The sequence below is a fragment of the Carex rostrata genome, chromosome 23 (genome assembly GCF_964058835.1).
Source record: "Carex rostrata chromosome 23, lpCarRost1.2, whole genome shotgun sequence".
NCBI classification, from domain to species: domain Eukaryota; kingdom Viridiplantae; phylum Streptophyta; class Magnoliopsida; order Poales; family Cyperaceae; genus Carex; species Carex rostrata.
In genome coordinates this window covers 4,013,614-4,030,000 of record NC_135940.1, presented here as the reverse complement: position 1 = coordinate 4,030,000, position 16,387 = coordinate 4,013,614, and the positions used below count along the sequence as shown (strand labels likewise).

The 16,387-nt window shown below is 33.6% G+C and overlaps 1 protein-coding gene and 1 long non-coding RNA gene across 2 annotated transcripts; both read left to right on the top strand.

Moving 5' to 3' along the window:
• The first annotated feature begins 4,185 nt into the window (after nucleotides 1-4,185).
• LOC144575239 (WUSCHEL-related homeobox 3A-like) lies at nucleotides 4,186-5,401 on the top strand. The gene is made up of 2 exons (XM_078325350.1): nucleotides 4,186-4,584; nucleotides 5,147-5,401. Exons 1-2 carry the CDS (start codon nucleotides 4,186-4,188, stop codon nucleotides 5,399-5,401), a joined length of 654 nt encoding a protein of 217 aa, XP_078181476.1.
• A 1,142-nt stretch (nucleotides 5,402-6,543) lies between these two features.
• On the top strand, nucleotides 6,544-8,190 carry LOC144575074 (uncharacterized). Its single transcript, XR_013518351.1, has 3 exons — nucleotides 6,544-6,593; nucleotides 7,079-7,147; nucleotides 7,659-8,190. It is a non-coding gene; the product is annotated as an uncharacterized LOC144575074 (long non-coding RNA).
• Nucleotides 8,191-16,387: the final 8,197 nt, after the last annotated feature.

Genomic DNA, 16,387 nt, shown 5'->3' with positions numbered 1-16,387 from the left:
CGCTATATATGTTGTACGAATATTACATGATTGATTATTGTTTCATGACATGACAAATGCGATGAAGAGACAATTTAAGTCTGTTAACTGTTGAATCTATCGAAATTTTTTTTTTTATGGTATTAACAAATATGATATTTTGATTGACATATAACCATGTTTGGTTAAAAATATGCATTACCTATAAAATATAGCTCGGCAATGTAAGCGACACATTTATTTTACTCGTATAATATTGAAGTTATGATTTTCATTTAACAATTAACTAATATTGTTTAACATATGACTAATATTTAGTGAGCTATTACAATAACTAAATATGTCCATAAATGAACAATAAAGGACACAAACTTTAGTTGAATGTGATCTCATGCATATTTTCCTTTTGCTACCGCATGCAAGGGATAGTCATTATTTCTAGAAATGCAACGGTTTACTTCTTTGTCATTGCATGCAAGAATTAAATATATCAAACAATAATTCAATTAATGAACTCCTCTTTGTTCATGATTTTTTTAAATATATTGTATTACTGTTAACTGTCGTGCATGGTATGCATTTTAAAATGGAAAGTGGTTCTAGCTCTTCTACTTTTAGCAAATAATTATCTCAAATTTAAGGAGATCGATTGGCTTATGTTGTGATCTAACAAATTTTAAATGAAAGACTGAGTTCAATTCAACAGAAAGAGATTAAAACGAAGGTCAATTTAGAAGCAAATCTTGTTCATCAGAAACTCCAAATCTGATTAGAGAATTCAGAATCTAACGATAATATATAAGTTGTAAAAATTCATTTAAATTATCAAGTTCTCCATTGAATTTCAGTAGCTAGGGTTTCATTTTTGTAATAGAGAAGGATATAGAAGCAAGCAATACAGAACTAGAACAAAAGAAAGCAGATGAAAAATATGGATACAAATTGTTTAGATCTTTTGTTCTCTCCTCAAATGCACTATGTGTTATGCCTAAACCCTAACAGAAACACAAAGGAAGAAATGAAGTGAAGCAAGTACTATTACAATTCTTTATTTGATTTCTTGTTAATTTAATACTTTCATTTTTTTTAATTATATTATTTCATTGACCAGTTTAACTTAATTTTATCAAAGAAGAGAATTCATGTTTAGTAATAACAAGTCTACTATATAAATCCTAATAAAAAATATAAGTCCCGGCCCTAAAGTTAAACTAAGAATAATAAAATTATCTAGACCTATCTAACACACATGATGATAAGATCTCTTTCCTATAAACAGATGTAGATTTAATTAAAAGAAGTTTAAGATATCTTTGAAATAAAACCAAGTTAATGTTTCTCGACTAATGATAAATTGGTTGATTAAAGTTTTCTTTTGCTTAAATATGTTTCAATCTATAACTGAAATCACTGTATAGCCTGTGGTACCAACAACACAAATTGAACCATCCACAGGATATATCCATCAATACTATTAAAAATATGAACATTTGAATATACATCATCTTTTGTGCTGGCACCGGAGATAGAATTAACCTATATATATATTTATATTATTAAATAAAAGGCATTGAACGGTAGCAATAGATATGGCACAGCATAAAGCAAGATCAGTAGTTAATTCTCAGAACAAGCCCATAAATTGGCTAAATTAATGAGAAGCGGTACCATATATTGCTGTTCTCCTTTTAATTTCCTCAAAATTAGTGCCATGCCCTTCACTCTTGTAAAAAAAGTTTGAAAAGAATCCACAGAGCTATTAATTACTACTCATTCACCATAATCTTAGAACAAATAAGCCTAAACAATTAGGCAATTAGCCTATATACAGGCTACATATTATTATACATACGGTTACTTTTTTGTATGTTGTTACTAGTGTATATATTTTATGATGCAAATTTATATAGGATAGAGGTATATGGGGTCCTAATCACCACCCTATATATTTGCTCATCATCACCTTATTATTGTAACTATCAAAATCAGATTCCCTTCAAGTAGAATACCAGACAGGAAAGCTTATAACCGGCTGACAAGCAATTTCCCACCATCTGATGTCCTAGTTATTTGTGCCGGCTCTAATCACGAGGAAATCGAAAGGCTGAGGCTTGTACAGAGGCTTGCACAGAGTCTCTCTCAAATTCTCAACGGTTGAAAGAAAAATCATTAGTGTCTCTCTCTCTCTCTCTCATTGAATCTTGTCTTGAATGCCACTGTGAAGCTATCAGCATGCAGGACAGCACCTCAGCTTCATCTTTTTGCCCTGAAATTTGTCAATAATTCAGATCTGGTCACTAATTGATTACAATCGATCTTTCAACATAGGCCTAACTCTTATAAACTCATATCTTGATATCTATATCTTTTTTTTGAATGAATATCTTGATATCTATATCTTCATTCATGGCTAAGCGAAGTTAGTTTCTCCTTGAATTGATCACACCTGGTCGGGTGTGAGAGTTAGTTGCCATATAAACAAGTACTATCGAAAGTAAAAATGTTACTTTTAATAGTTAGAATCTTGGTGTTATTTGCTTTTGGAAAATAAAAATTAATATTTTCAATTTGCTAAATTAAGTATAGGCAAAAGAAGAAAAAACAATAGTTATATACATGATACTTTATTAAGATCCAACCATATTCAAAGTTCAAATTTATATACATTTGCACGCGGCCAGTATGAGTGTATGACACTAGTCCATTGATGGACAAGTTAAAGTTTATCCGAGAAACCAAAATCATTTTTCCTTATACCAATGATTCGACCAAGAATTATCTTTTTTTTTTTCTTTTTGACAAAATTAAACTCACATAATGTTTTTCAGGAGGGGATTCCAAAGTCATGAGGTTTGGTACCACCAAATATCAGAACTTCTCTTTTCCATTCATATTTCACATTATAGACTCGAACATCAAATCCAAACAGTTTTGAGCAATGCGTCTGGCATAAATTTTTATAGTTTCTAAAATTTATGTTGTACTAGATCAATAGGTCAAAAATTAATGAACTAAAATTCATCTATTACAATTAATTAGATTCAAAAAGTATAAATTTTACTTACACAAATTTATCGTGTAAAAGATCAAAAATCAATGCTTGAATTCGACATTTAGATTTTAAATAGGAAAATATAAATGCAAATGTATATTAGAGCATTTGATGAAACTAAAAATTTATGGCACTAAAACCTTATAATTCCTTATACGGATATAACCATTAAGAAAACATATTTGAATTGTTAAGCAAGTACAAGTACGTAGTTGAGAAGATGCAATTCCATTAGCTCAGTACATGCCTATGAAGGTAGTTGTTTACCAACCAACAGCTGGCTCGGATGGGGCTACTCCTGAGATGACCTAGATGCTTATGAAGACTAAACTCCAATTTTGTCATTTAGATATAATTAGCCTCAGCCCATTACTTAGTGGCTTAGTTTTAGCAACATTAGTCTATTTTTGGAGTATTACAAGTGTTAAGCTTTGGATGATGTATGACTTGTTGAATGTTTTTTTGTTGCTCTTTTGGTTGACTCTAGTCTTGGAACAAATTGTGACTGTGATGGTGTAATTATCCATATTTCGATCAATGAAATGGGCAACTTGTCTTTTTTTTTTTTTTTAAATCATTAGTATGAAATGCAATTAAAGGAACTTTTAAAAAATGATACACTACAAGAATCACAAGCTAGCATAAATATTAAATAGTGATAGAGTTGACCTCTTTATGTAAGTTTAATTATTATCGGAGGAGTCCGAAAAAATAAAATAGAGATATCAAAATTTAATCTTAATTAAAAAATATAATAAGTAATCAACACTAAAAGCAATAGGAAGACACATAATTAAGTTCATCCCAGAAGCATATCCTTTATCATGCAAAAATTATATCAAGTGGCTACATCATGCTATATATGTAGCATTACTATACTAACTAGGGAAGAGCCATGACCATGAATGAATGATACATCACACTTTTCTCTCTCTTCCTTAACTCCACATCCCTTTTGTCATTTGTCTCATCTCCCTCAGAACTCACTCTCTCTGCCTCTCTCATGCACCTAGCGCTACATCCCAAACCTACATCCTTTTGGTCCCCTAGTTCTATAAATACCCCCCTACAACCCTGGAAGTATCATATATTGACAAATAAACCTCACTTATATTCTCTACTATTCACAACTCAACTCACCAAAGAAAACAAAAATGCCTCAAACTCCTTCAACTAGGTGGTGCCCCACACCAGAGCAAGTGATGATCCTGGAAGAGATGTACCGAAGTGGCGTGCGCACCCCGAACGCCGCACAGATACAGCAGATCACAGCACACCTCTCATTCTACGGCAAGATTGAAGGCAAGAATGTATTTTATTGGTTCCAAAATCACAAGGCACGTGAGCGCCAGAAGTTGAGGCGGCGCCTCTGCCGTCACCACCAACTGCTGCTGCTGAACAACCACCATCACCAACAGACGGCGGCAGCAGTTGCTGAGGATGTGTCACCGCCGCCAACATCCCCAACAGCACCGACTGCTACTCCTCTGACTCCCCATGGGCTTTTGCTACCACATCCTCATACAACCACCACTCCATGTTTCACTCCTCAGGTGCACTTCTAAAAAGAAAATTGTTATTTCAAATAAAGTTTTGCCTTTTGTTTTAAAAAAAAAACAAAAGGTAAATTATAAATTTCAGTATGAAATTTTGCACTGCTTAATTTACACAGCAGTGGAATTATGCAATATTTTTTCCATGTAGTTCAGACTTATGAGTAATCAAACTTAAAGTTGATTAGTTCATGAACCACGAGCCAAGCTCCTAATGTAAGAACGAATGAACTAATAAGAAGGTTTGTCGAAGAAGTTATCTTGATTATATCTTTGATAACAAAACATTTCAAGAATTATTCAATAACTATGAATTTCTAATGTTCATCCAGGAATATTGCCTAACCACCACAATATAGAGGATACAAATTACATTATTGATAACAAAACCAAAATAGTACAAATTGCTGCTCAAACCAATGTAAAGACACAACCTCATACACCTTGCTCCTCTTAGCTTCATAGGCTATTCTATTTTCTTTATTTATAACCTCAAGCATATTGTCTGTACTCCTTAATATGGAAAGAATACTGGATTCTAAATTATTTTTATTTTTCATAGGGTTATAATTTCCATGAAGTAACTGTTCCGGGGCTTGATCTCGTCGGAAAACTAGATTCTGCTGAAACCCTAGATGAAGATCCTATGGCTGGCATGGCTGCAGAGGAATGGATGGCTACAATGGATTTTAGTGCAGCTCTTCCACCATGTTGCCGACCTCTCAAAACCCTAGATCTCTTCCCTACCAAAAGCACTGGTCTAAAGGAGGATTGCAGCTCATCCAAATCCTCCTCTTGTTCTACATCCACTAACTAATTGCCATCATCTATTAAGAAAAAAACAAATGGTCCTTTATGTTTAATTTTTATCTCCTGAACCTCTAATGAAAAGTCGTAACCATAAAGGACCTTATCTATAGTTTTACTATAATTTCTTTCTAAAAGTTGAATTAGTGAGTTTCTGGAAATGTAGGCTAAGTTTAAAAGAACTATGTATGCTTCTCTTAGAAATCTTATGTAGCTTAGATAATTTCCATTTCATTTTCCTTTTCCTTTCTTAGAACTATGTAATGCTTATCTGTTAATTAATGTATGACTCAGTTTCAATATATAACTCTCTCAGAAACTTTATATTCATTCACTTGCAGTTATTGCTAACTTAATTCTAATGCAGAGAGAACTGCATGCATGTCTTGTTCTGGTCGTGCATTACAACTTACAAGATGTTGTACATAGCAGCACAAAAAATGTTAGAAAATATAATTGTTGGACTTCTGATAAAAACATTTGTATAGAAACACTACATAGTTCTATACAAAAGTAGTTACAATACTTTAGATCAGTCTCTTTATCAAAAAAGAAGAAGAAATATTTAAAATCAGTACTTCAAGCACAAAGAAAGAAATACTTCATACATAGTCGAACTGAAAGGCGCAAATAACACCAGTGGAAAAGCTAGAATTAGGATCGGCCTATTTGAATCGGCTATATAAAATAATTGATCCTAATACCTATCTGGATCGGTTTTTTTAAAACATCCGATCCTAAATACTATTCAGATCGGGTTTTATGGTCAACCGATCCTAATTTATGAACTATTAGGATCAGTTGTTTCATATAGCCGATCCTATCAGGATCGATTTTTATAGACAATCGATCCTAATAGTTCATTAATTAGGATCAGTTGTATTTCAAAACCGATCCTAATAGTATCAGGATCAGTTCTAACAAACAACCGAACCTAAAGTTCATTAATTAGGATCAGTTGTTTATAACAACCGATCCTGATGCTATTGGAATCGGTGTTTTATAAAAATCAATCCTAATTAATGCTAATTAGGATCGGTTGTTTATAACAACCGATCCTAATAGTGCATATTAAAAGTTAATTCAGTCCAATTCTTGACATAATATTTGTGTGTCTCTCTTCCTAGGCCTCGCCTCTCTTAATTAGCGCAGCAGCTATCTCGCCCTACATTAATTCAGCTATCTCAGCTCTCTTTTCTCAGGTACATTAATTGATCATCTATTTTCTCAAGTTTGCTTTTAATGGAGCACCATTTATAGGCTCTGATTCTTCTCAAAACCCTAAACCCTAAATCCTATACAAAAAGTGAGTTATGATCCCCGCTCAAAATCTAAATATAGGCCTTAATTCAACTCTTTTATTGATTCCACACGCTTTTAAGTTTGAATACCTCTTCTCATTTCATGTTTTTCTTTATATGTGGAGATTTGCATATATATGCTATATATATGCTATATATGAGCTAATATATGAGCTATATATGAGCTATTCTTTATATGTAGAGATTTTCTTTACAAGTTTGAATACCTCTTCTTATTTCAAGATTTGCATGCACACGCTTTTGAGTTTGCTATATATATGCTATATATGAGCTATTATTGAGTTTTTTTTATTTCAAGTTCTAGGATAGCATGTTATATATATACATCTCTTAATTAGGTTCCGATCGATGGTTTAATTTTGTAGATTTGCTATTATTGAGACATTTGGTGCAGCGATCTTCATCTCACTCGATCCGGCATCCAAAAAAAACTTGTAAGTACAACCTAAAACTCATGTTTAATTAGTTTTGTGCATTAATGTGTTTTTTTTATAAGAGTATAGCTAGAGTACGTAGATGTATTTATATTAGGTATGTAGCTAGAGTATTGTCTTATGAGCCACAACCGCATGATTAATGCCTTTAGGCCATGATACCCGTTCAAAATTAATCCATTAGAGATTAATTTTGAATAGTCCCCATTTTGGAACTACTCTTTGAATACTTTGTCTCATTTAGGCCACATGTTAGTCGTGTTTTAACATTTAAGAAAATTTCGGGTGCATTTCCCCTTATTAGTTCCCCGAATACTCGGGGAACTAATAAGGGGAAATGCAGCCGAAATTTTCTTAAATGCTAAAACACGACTAACATGTGGTCACTACTAAGACAAAGTATTCAAAGAGTGGGATAGGATGGTAACCCGGCCCAATGTAAGCCCTATTGTGAACACAATTGAGTACCCCAACCTTGTTCTTAATTAATTGTGTTTTATTATAATTGCAGATGGACCGCAGTTGGATGTACGAAACATCACGTCTATCTGATGAATATATGACAGGTGTCGAGGAATTTATCAGAGTTGCTATGGAAGATATGGCGAATAAGGGGAGTGCACTGATGTCGTGTCATTGTCATGATTGTAACAATGGTCAAAAAATTTCCAACCCGAACCAAGTGAGGAACCATTTAATCCGCCGTGGATTCAAGCAAGGATATAAGTGTTGGATATGGCATGGTGAGAGTTTGCCAACCGACATAGGTACTGGTTCTGAGCATCAGAAATACCATACAAGTGGAAATGACGGGAATGATCTATGGGGATTAGAAACCGACATAGGTACTCGTACTGAGCATCAGGAATATCATACCGAAGAAGATGATGATATGGTGGTAGATAAATGTGATAATTTTGATCAAATGTTACGTGATTTAGAAGAGAATTTTGATAATGATAAGCAATATTGTTTATTTAAAAATTTGTACGAAGATTCTAATAAGGAATTGTATCCTGGTTGTTCTAAATTTTCAAAATTGAAAGGTGTATTAAAATTGTATAACCTTAAAGCATCTTAACAGTTGGAGTGATAGAAGTTTTACTGAGTTATTACAAACTTTAAAAAAAATGCTTCCGGATGGAAACGAGATACCACCTAATGTTTATGAAGCAAAGAAAATATTGTGCCCAGTGGAAGTTCAAAGAATACATGTGTATCCAAATGATTGTATATTATATTGAAATGAGTATAAAGATCTTCATGAGTGTCCAAAATGTGGTGCATCACGTTATAAACCAAAGCAGTTAACTAGCGATAAAAGTGATGATTATAAACCGAATAAAGGACCTCCGGCAAAAGCATTGTGGTACCTCCCCGTGAAACTGAGATTCAAACGTTTGTTCTCAAATGCTAAAGATGCAAAATTAGTGCGTTGGCATTCCGATAATCGAAAAAAAAGATAGAAAATTACAGCACCCCGCTGATTCTCCTCAATGGAGAAATATTGACAGAGAGTTTCCTGAATTCAGACATGACCCGAGAAATCTTAAGCTTGGGCTAAGTGCAGATGGAATAAATCCGCACAGTAGCATGAGCAGTAAGCATAGCAGTTGGCCGGTTCTATTGTGCATTTATAATCTTCTGCCTTGGTTATGTATGAAACGTAAATACATCATGATGACCTTGCTCATATCAGGACCCAAACAGCCCGGGAACGACATAGATGTGTATCTAGCACCATTGATCAATGATTTAAAAGAATTATAGCAACCCGGAGTGCAGATATTTGATGCATATAGCAAGGAGAAATTCACTTTACAGGCCATAATTTTCTGCACCATTAATGTTTTTCGACTTATGAAAATTTGTCGGGTTATAGTGTCAACGGAGAGAAAGCGTACCCTATTTGCCTGGATGATATAGTCAATGTGTGGCTACCTAATTCCTCTAAAAACGTGTACATCATTCATCATAAATTTCTTCCTGCCAACCACGCACACCAAAAGAGAAAAAAAGTATTAAATGGAAAGACCGAGAATACCAGAGTAAATTATCCATTAACCGGTAAAGTTGTTTATTCGCGAGTGAAGGATATCAAAGTTCAATTTAGAAAATTTAAAAAAAAGGTGGTGAGAAAGAAAGGGGCACCAAAAATTAGTTGGAAGAAGAGGTCAATATTTTGGAATTTACCATACTGGTAGAACTTAGAGGTTCGACACTGTCTTAATGTGATGCATGTGGTTAAAAATGTATGTGATAGCATGGTTGGAACATTATTGAATATTCCGGGTAAGACTAAGGGCGGTATCAATGCTCGGAAAGACATGCAATTCTTGAACATACGGCTGGATCTACAATCAGCAGAGAAGGAAAGAGAAAATGAGAAATTTTGTACATTTCTAAAACCCACAATGCATATGCTATCGAAAGAAGAGAATAAAAGCTTATGTGAATGCCTTCATGGTGTCAAAGTTCCATATGGATATTCTTCAAATATTAAAAACCTAGTTTCACGGGAAGATTTAAAATTGACAGGAATGAAGTCTCACGACTGTAATGTTTTAATGACACAGCTTCTTCATGTTGTAATTTGAGGCATATTGCCAAAGTGTGTTAGGCAAACCATCACAAAACTTTGTTTTTTCTTGAACGCCATTTGTTGCAAAGTAACTGATCCTGATACGTTAGATGCTCTGCAGAAGGAGGTTGTTGTGACTCTTTGTTATCTTGAAATGTATTTTCCGCCGTATTTTTTTTATATATTATGGTTCATTTAATCGTTAATCTAATTAGAGAAATTAAGATGTGTGGACCTGTTTTCTTGTGGTACATGTATCCGTTCGAGACATACATGGGATTGTTAAAGGCATATATCAGGAATCGATATCGTCCTGAGAGCAACATTGTAGGAGCTTATGCTGCCGAAGAGGTTATTGAGTTTTGTACTAATTATATGGATGATGTCAAAGCTATCGGCATCCCTAAATCTCAGCACGAGGGTAGACTTCACGGGGTAGGCACAATCGATGCAAAATTATTCGTGCCCGATAGTAAAACGATGTCACTAGCACATTTCCATGTTTTGCAACACCTCACTGACGTTCATCCTTTATGAGATGAGCATATGACTCTCTTGCAGCAATAAAATCCTAAGAAATCTGACAAATGGTTGATCGGCGAACACAATAAAAAGTTTAAAGGATGGTTTACACGTAAAGTCATGCAAGCTCTAGAGGGAGAAAACATTAAAGAAACTGTCAAATTATTGGCTCTTGGTTCAGTCCATGTCGTGGTGACCTTCCAAAAATATGACATCAACGAGTATACATTTTACACAAGAAATCAAGATTCAAAGATTACCATGCAAAACAGTGGAGTGACGTTAGTAGCCATTTCGAGTGATTTTTCAGATCCTAAAGGTGCCTGACCATCACATGAATCGATGTCATATTACGGGTATATTGAAAAAATTTGGGAGCTAGATTACAAAAGATTTAAGATCCCGTTATTTATGTGTAAATGGGTCAATAACCGTAGGGGGTTAAAGTCGACGACGATGGTTTTATTTTGGTGGATTTTAGTAAGATTGGATACAAGGATGATCCATTTATACTTACAAGGATGATCCATTTATACTTACAAGGATGATCCATTTATACTTACAAGGATGATCCATTTATACTTGCAAGACAAGCCACGCAAGTGTTCTACGTAACTGATCCGACCGATCATTCAAGACATGTTGTCCTCTCTGGGAAAGGACGTATCATCAGTAGTGATAATGTGGACGACGAAGAAGCGTACGATTATTTTGATGAGATACCACCGTTTTTCACTGGCATGACATCTTTACCAACAGATGAGGATAATGAAACAAGTCACATGCGCAGAAATCATAATGAAGGAGAATGGATTGAAGAAGTTCCCACTGGCAACAATCCCTAAATTTTTATTGGTATGTCAAAATATAAAAATAAATTTAATATTCTTCAATATTGATGACTTAAGGAATTTATTTTTTTTCTTCATGATGCATTCAAACGCTGGACGATGGGAAACATGCAATTTATTCTTCAACATTCATGACTTTTGTAATTCATGTTATTATATTTTCTTGTAACATTCTTTTTTCATGTTATATATAATTTAATTAGTAGCTTATTTTTTTTATTTTTAATGTCATTTTTAATAGCTTATTTAATTTTTAAAAATTTTAATGTTATTGTTTTTGGCTGTTTTAAACAAATTTTTCAAAAATAATATAATTTTTAGAAAATTAACCCATTTTTAGTAGCTTATTTTTTGCAAGATAATTTATTAAAAAATTAACCCATATTTGAGTAATATAAAACATTAGGATCGGTTGATTACTAATATTGATGACTTAAGGATTTTATTTGTTTTCTTCAGGAATGCATTGAAACACTGGACGACGGACCATGCAAGTTATTCTTCAATATTTATGACTTTTGTAATTCATGTTTATAGGCTTCCTTAATTGTAACTTCTTTTTTTTCATGTTACATGTAATTTATTAGCTTATTTTATTTCATGTTATAAGTAGTTTTCAAATTTTAATTTTCTTGTAACTTACTTTTTTGGCTGTTTTAAAAAAAAATTCAGAAATATATTATTAAATAAGATAATATAATACTATAATAGTAAATATAAAGGATTAGGATCGGTTATTTACTAAAACCAATCCAGATAACTATCAGGATCGGTTATTAGTAAATAACCGATCTTGATTAAGTTATTAGGATCGGTTATTTACTAATAACCGATCCTGATAGTAATCTGGATCAGTTATTAGTAAATAACCGATCCTAATGTTTTATATTTTTATAAATTTTATAAATTTACCTTATAAATTTACCTTATAAATTTTTGTTAGTTTCAAAATATAGAAATATAAAAATAAACTTATTAAAATAATTGATAAGATAATTTATAATTTATACCATGATTGATGAAATAATTTTTATAAAATGTTTAATATAATTTATAATTTATAGAATAATATTTTTAGATAAGTAGAAAATCAAATATCTGAATGGTGCATAATTTTTTAGATCAACTGATTTTCTACCTATCTAAAAAAATAGTAAAAAATTTCCAAAAGATATAAAATTTGGTCTCCAAACACATATTAATATGGAGAACAAGATTAACGGTTCCGATCGACCGTTTGGATTTTGAAAACTCGAATATTGAGCCGTAGCACCGTAGGTCTATGCAACTCATAGCTCCTTAGCCTTACCCTTTTTTAATATATATATTTAGTGGTCAACATATAAATTAATTTCATTAATACCTATATGTTAGTTACTTTTCATATATATTTATCCAAAATGCATATGTGACTATTTGTTTTTAATATTTAACTACTTACTCTTAATGAAAAAAAATTGTATGAACACTTGGCTATTTTTTTGCATTTATATAGTTCTTTTTACCACTTTTAGGTTACATCTTCTCAAAACATGCCTGGTATTTGTACGAAACTATAACGAAATATAATCAATCATGTGATCTCGGTATCATAACTAATTAAACATGTCAAGAGAAGTATAACCATATAAGTGTTACAGATAATTACTAATTGTTAAATTCACATAATAAATGTTCACAAGAATAATATATATTTTACAAATAACAAACGAAATTTTAAAACACACATAGTCACATGCATTTCCGATGATAGTAATTTTAAAGTAAGGAATAAAATAAGTATATAGGAACAACATATTTATTATATTAAAGCGATCGATTTGACTAATGGACACATATATTTAGGAGTGGGTATACAAAACTGGGCACTTAATGAACTGTTCTCATGACTAATTTGATAAAAGAAAGAAAAAGCAATCGGTCATTTGCAGCCAGAGCTAGAATTCATATCACCTAATTGAGGTAACAAAATATTTTTGTTTTAGATCAAAACCTCCATTGCAAAGCTGACACCTTAGATAATATAACATTTCAATTGAAGGGGTTTGGAACACTCTAATAGTGTCTCCACGTGACAAGATAATAGAGCATTTACGACCCTAATGCAACACTTCAATTGAAGGTATTTGGAGCATTCTAATAGTGTCCCTATATGACAAGATAATATATAGGACATTTATAACCATAATATAATAGTCAAATTGAAGGTGTTTTGAGCACTCTAGTAGTGTTCCCATATTGCAAGATAATGGGGCATTTACAACCCTAACATAACACTCCAATTGAAGGTGTTTGGAGCACTCTTGTAGTGTCTCTATATGGCAAGATAATATGTTATTTACAATCCCAATATAATACTCCAACTGAAGGTGCTTGGAGCACTCTAGTAATGTCTCTATATGACAAGAGAAGATGCTAGTTGCTACCTAATACAACACTCCAATTGAAGGTGTTTGGAGCACTCTAGTAGTGTCTCCAGATTAGGGCATTTTCAACCCTAATACAATACTCAAATTGAAGGTGTTTGGGGAACTCTAGGTGTATCTCCAGATGGCAAAATAATAGGGCATTTACAATCCAAATACAACACTCCAATTGAAGGTGTTTGGAGCACTCTAGTAGTGTCTTTATATGGCAAGATAATAGGACCTTTACAACCCTTATACAACACTCCAATTGAAGGTGTTCGGAGCACTCTAGTAATGGCTCTATATGGCAAGAGAAGATGGTAGTTGCAACCCTAATACAACACTCCAATTGAAAATCTTTTCAGCACTCTAGTAGTGTCTCCATATGGCAACAAAAGAAGGTAGTTGTAACCCAAATAAAACACCCCAATTGAAAGTACTTGGAGCACTCTAGTAGTGTCCCTAGATTACAAGATAATAGGGCATTTACAACCCTAATACAACACTCCAATTGATGGTGTTTGGGGCACTCTAGTAGTGTCTACATATGGCAAGTTAATAGGGTATTACTGTTACCACATGACAAGATAATAAGGCATTTACAATCCCAATACAACACTCCAGTTGATGGTGTTTGGATCACTCTAGTACTGTCACCACATGACAAGATAATAAGACATTTGCAACCTTAATACAACACTTCAATTGAAGGTGTTTGGAGCACTCTAGTTGTGTCCCTATATTACAAGATAATTGGGCATTTACGATCATAATATAACACTCCAATTGATGGAACTTGGAGCACTCTTAGAAGTCTCACCAGATTTCAAGATAATAAGGCATTTTCAACCCTAATATAACACTCGAATTAAAGGTGTTTGGAGCACTCTTGTATTGTCTCCATACGGTAAGATAATAAGTCATTTACAACCGCAATACAATACTTCAATTGAAGGTGTTTGAAGCACTATAGTAATGTCTCTATATGGCAAGAGAAGATGGTAATTGCATCCCAAGTAAAACACTCCAATTGAAGGTCTTTGGAGCACTCTAGTAGGTGTCTCCATATGGCAAGATAATAGGACCTTTACAACCTAATACAATACTCCAATTGAAAGTGTTTGGACCACTATATGGCAAGATAATAGGGCTTTTACAACCCTAATGCAACACTCCAATTCAAGGTGTTTGGAGCACTCTAGTAGTGTCTCCAGATGGAAAGATAATAGGGTATTTACAGCCCTAATACAACACTCTAATTAAAGGTGTTTGGAGCACTCTGGTATGTCTCTAAATTGCAAGATACTAGGGCATTTATAACCCTAATACAACACTGTAATTATTGGTATTTGGAGCACTCCAGTAGTATCCATATATGGCAAGAGAAGAGGGAAGTTGCTACCATAATACAACACTCCAATTGAAGGTGTTTGGAGCCCTCTAGTAGTGTCTCCATATTAAGGCATTTTGAACCCTAATACAATACTCAAATTGAAGGTGTTTGGGGAACTCTAGGAGTGTCTCTTTATTGCTAGATAATATGGCATTTACAACCCTAAAATAACACTCCAATTGAAGGTGTTTGGAGCACTCTAGTAGTATCATCAGATGGCAAAATAATAGGCATTTGCAATCCAAATACAATACTCCAATTGAAGGTTATTGGAGCACTCTAGTAGTGTAGAGATATGGCAAGATAATAGGACCTTTATAACCCTTATACAACACTCCAATTAAAGGTGTTTGAAAGACTCTAGTAATGGCTCTGTATGGCAAGAGAGGAGGGTAGTCGCTACCCTAATACAACACTCCAATTGAAGGTGTTTGGGGCACTCAAGTAGTGTATCTAGATATCAAGATAATAGAGCATTTACAACCCTAATACAACACTCCAATTGAAGGTGTTTGGAGCACACTTTAGTAGTGTCCCTATATCGCAAGATGGCATTTTACAACCCTAATGCAACACTCCAATTTATGGTGTTTTGAGCACTCTAGTAGTGTCTCTTTATGGCAAGATAATAGGGTATTTACAATCCAAATACAACACTCCAATTGATGGTGTTTGGAGTACTCCACTAGCGTCTCTATATGGCAAGGTAATCGGGCATTTACAATCCTAATACAACACTACAATTTAAGGTGTATGTAGCACTCTAGTAGTGTCTCTATATGGCATGATAATAGGGCATTTACAACCCTAATACAATACACCAATTGATGGTGTTTGGACCACTCTAGTAGTATCTCTATATGGCATGATAATCGGGCATTTATAACCCTAATTCAACACTCCAATCGTAGTTGTTTGGAGCACTCTAGTAGTGTCTCAATATGGCAAGATAATAGGCAATTTACAACCCTAATACAATACTACAATTTAAGGTGTATGTAGCACTGTAGTAGTGTCTCTATATGGCAATATAAGAGGTCATTTACAACCCTAATACAACACACCAATTGATGGTGTTTGGAGCACACTAGTAGCGTCTCTATATAAGAAGATAATAGGGCATTTATCACTCTTATAAAACACTCTAATTAAAGGTCTTACGAGCACTTTATTAGTGTTTCCAAATGGCTAGATAAAAGGGCATTTACAACCATAATGCAACACTCCAATTTAAGGTGTTTGGAGCACTCTTGAAGTGTCTCCATATGGCAACAGAACAGAGTAGTTGCAACCGTAATACACATTCCAATTGAAGGTATTTGGAGCACTCTAGTAGTGTCTCTATATGGCAAGATAATAGCGCATTTACAACCCTAATAGAACACTCCAATCAAAGTTGTTTGGAGCACTCTAGTGGTGTCTCTATATGGCAAGATAATAGGGAATTTACAACCCTAATACAATACTCCAATTGAAGGTGTTTAG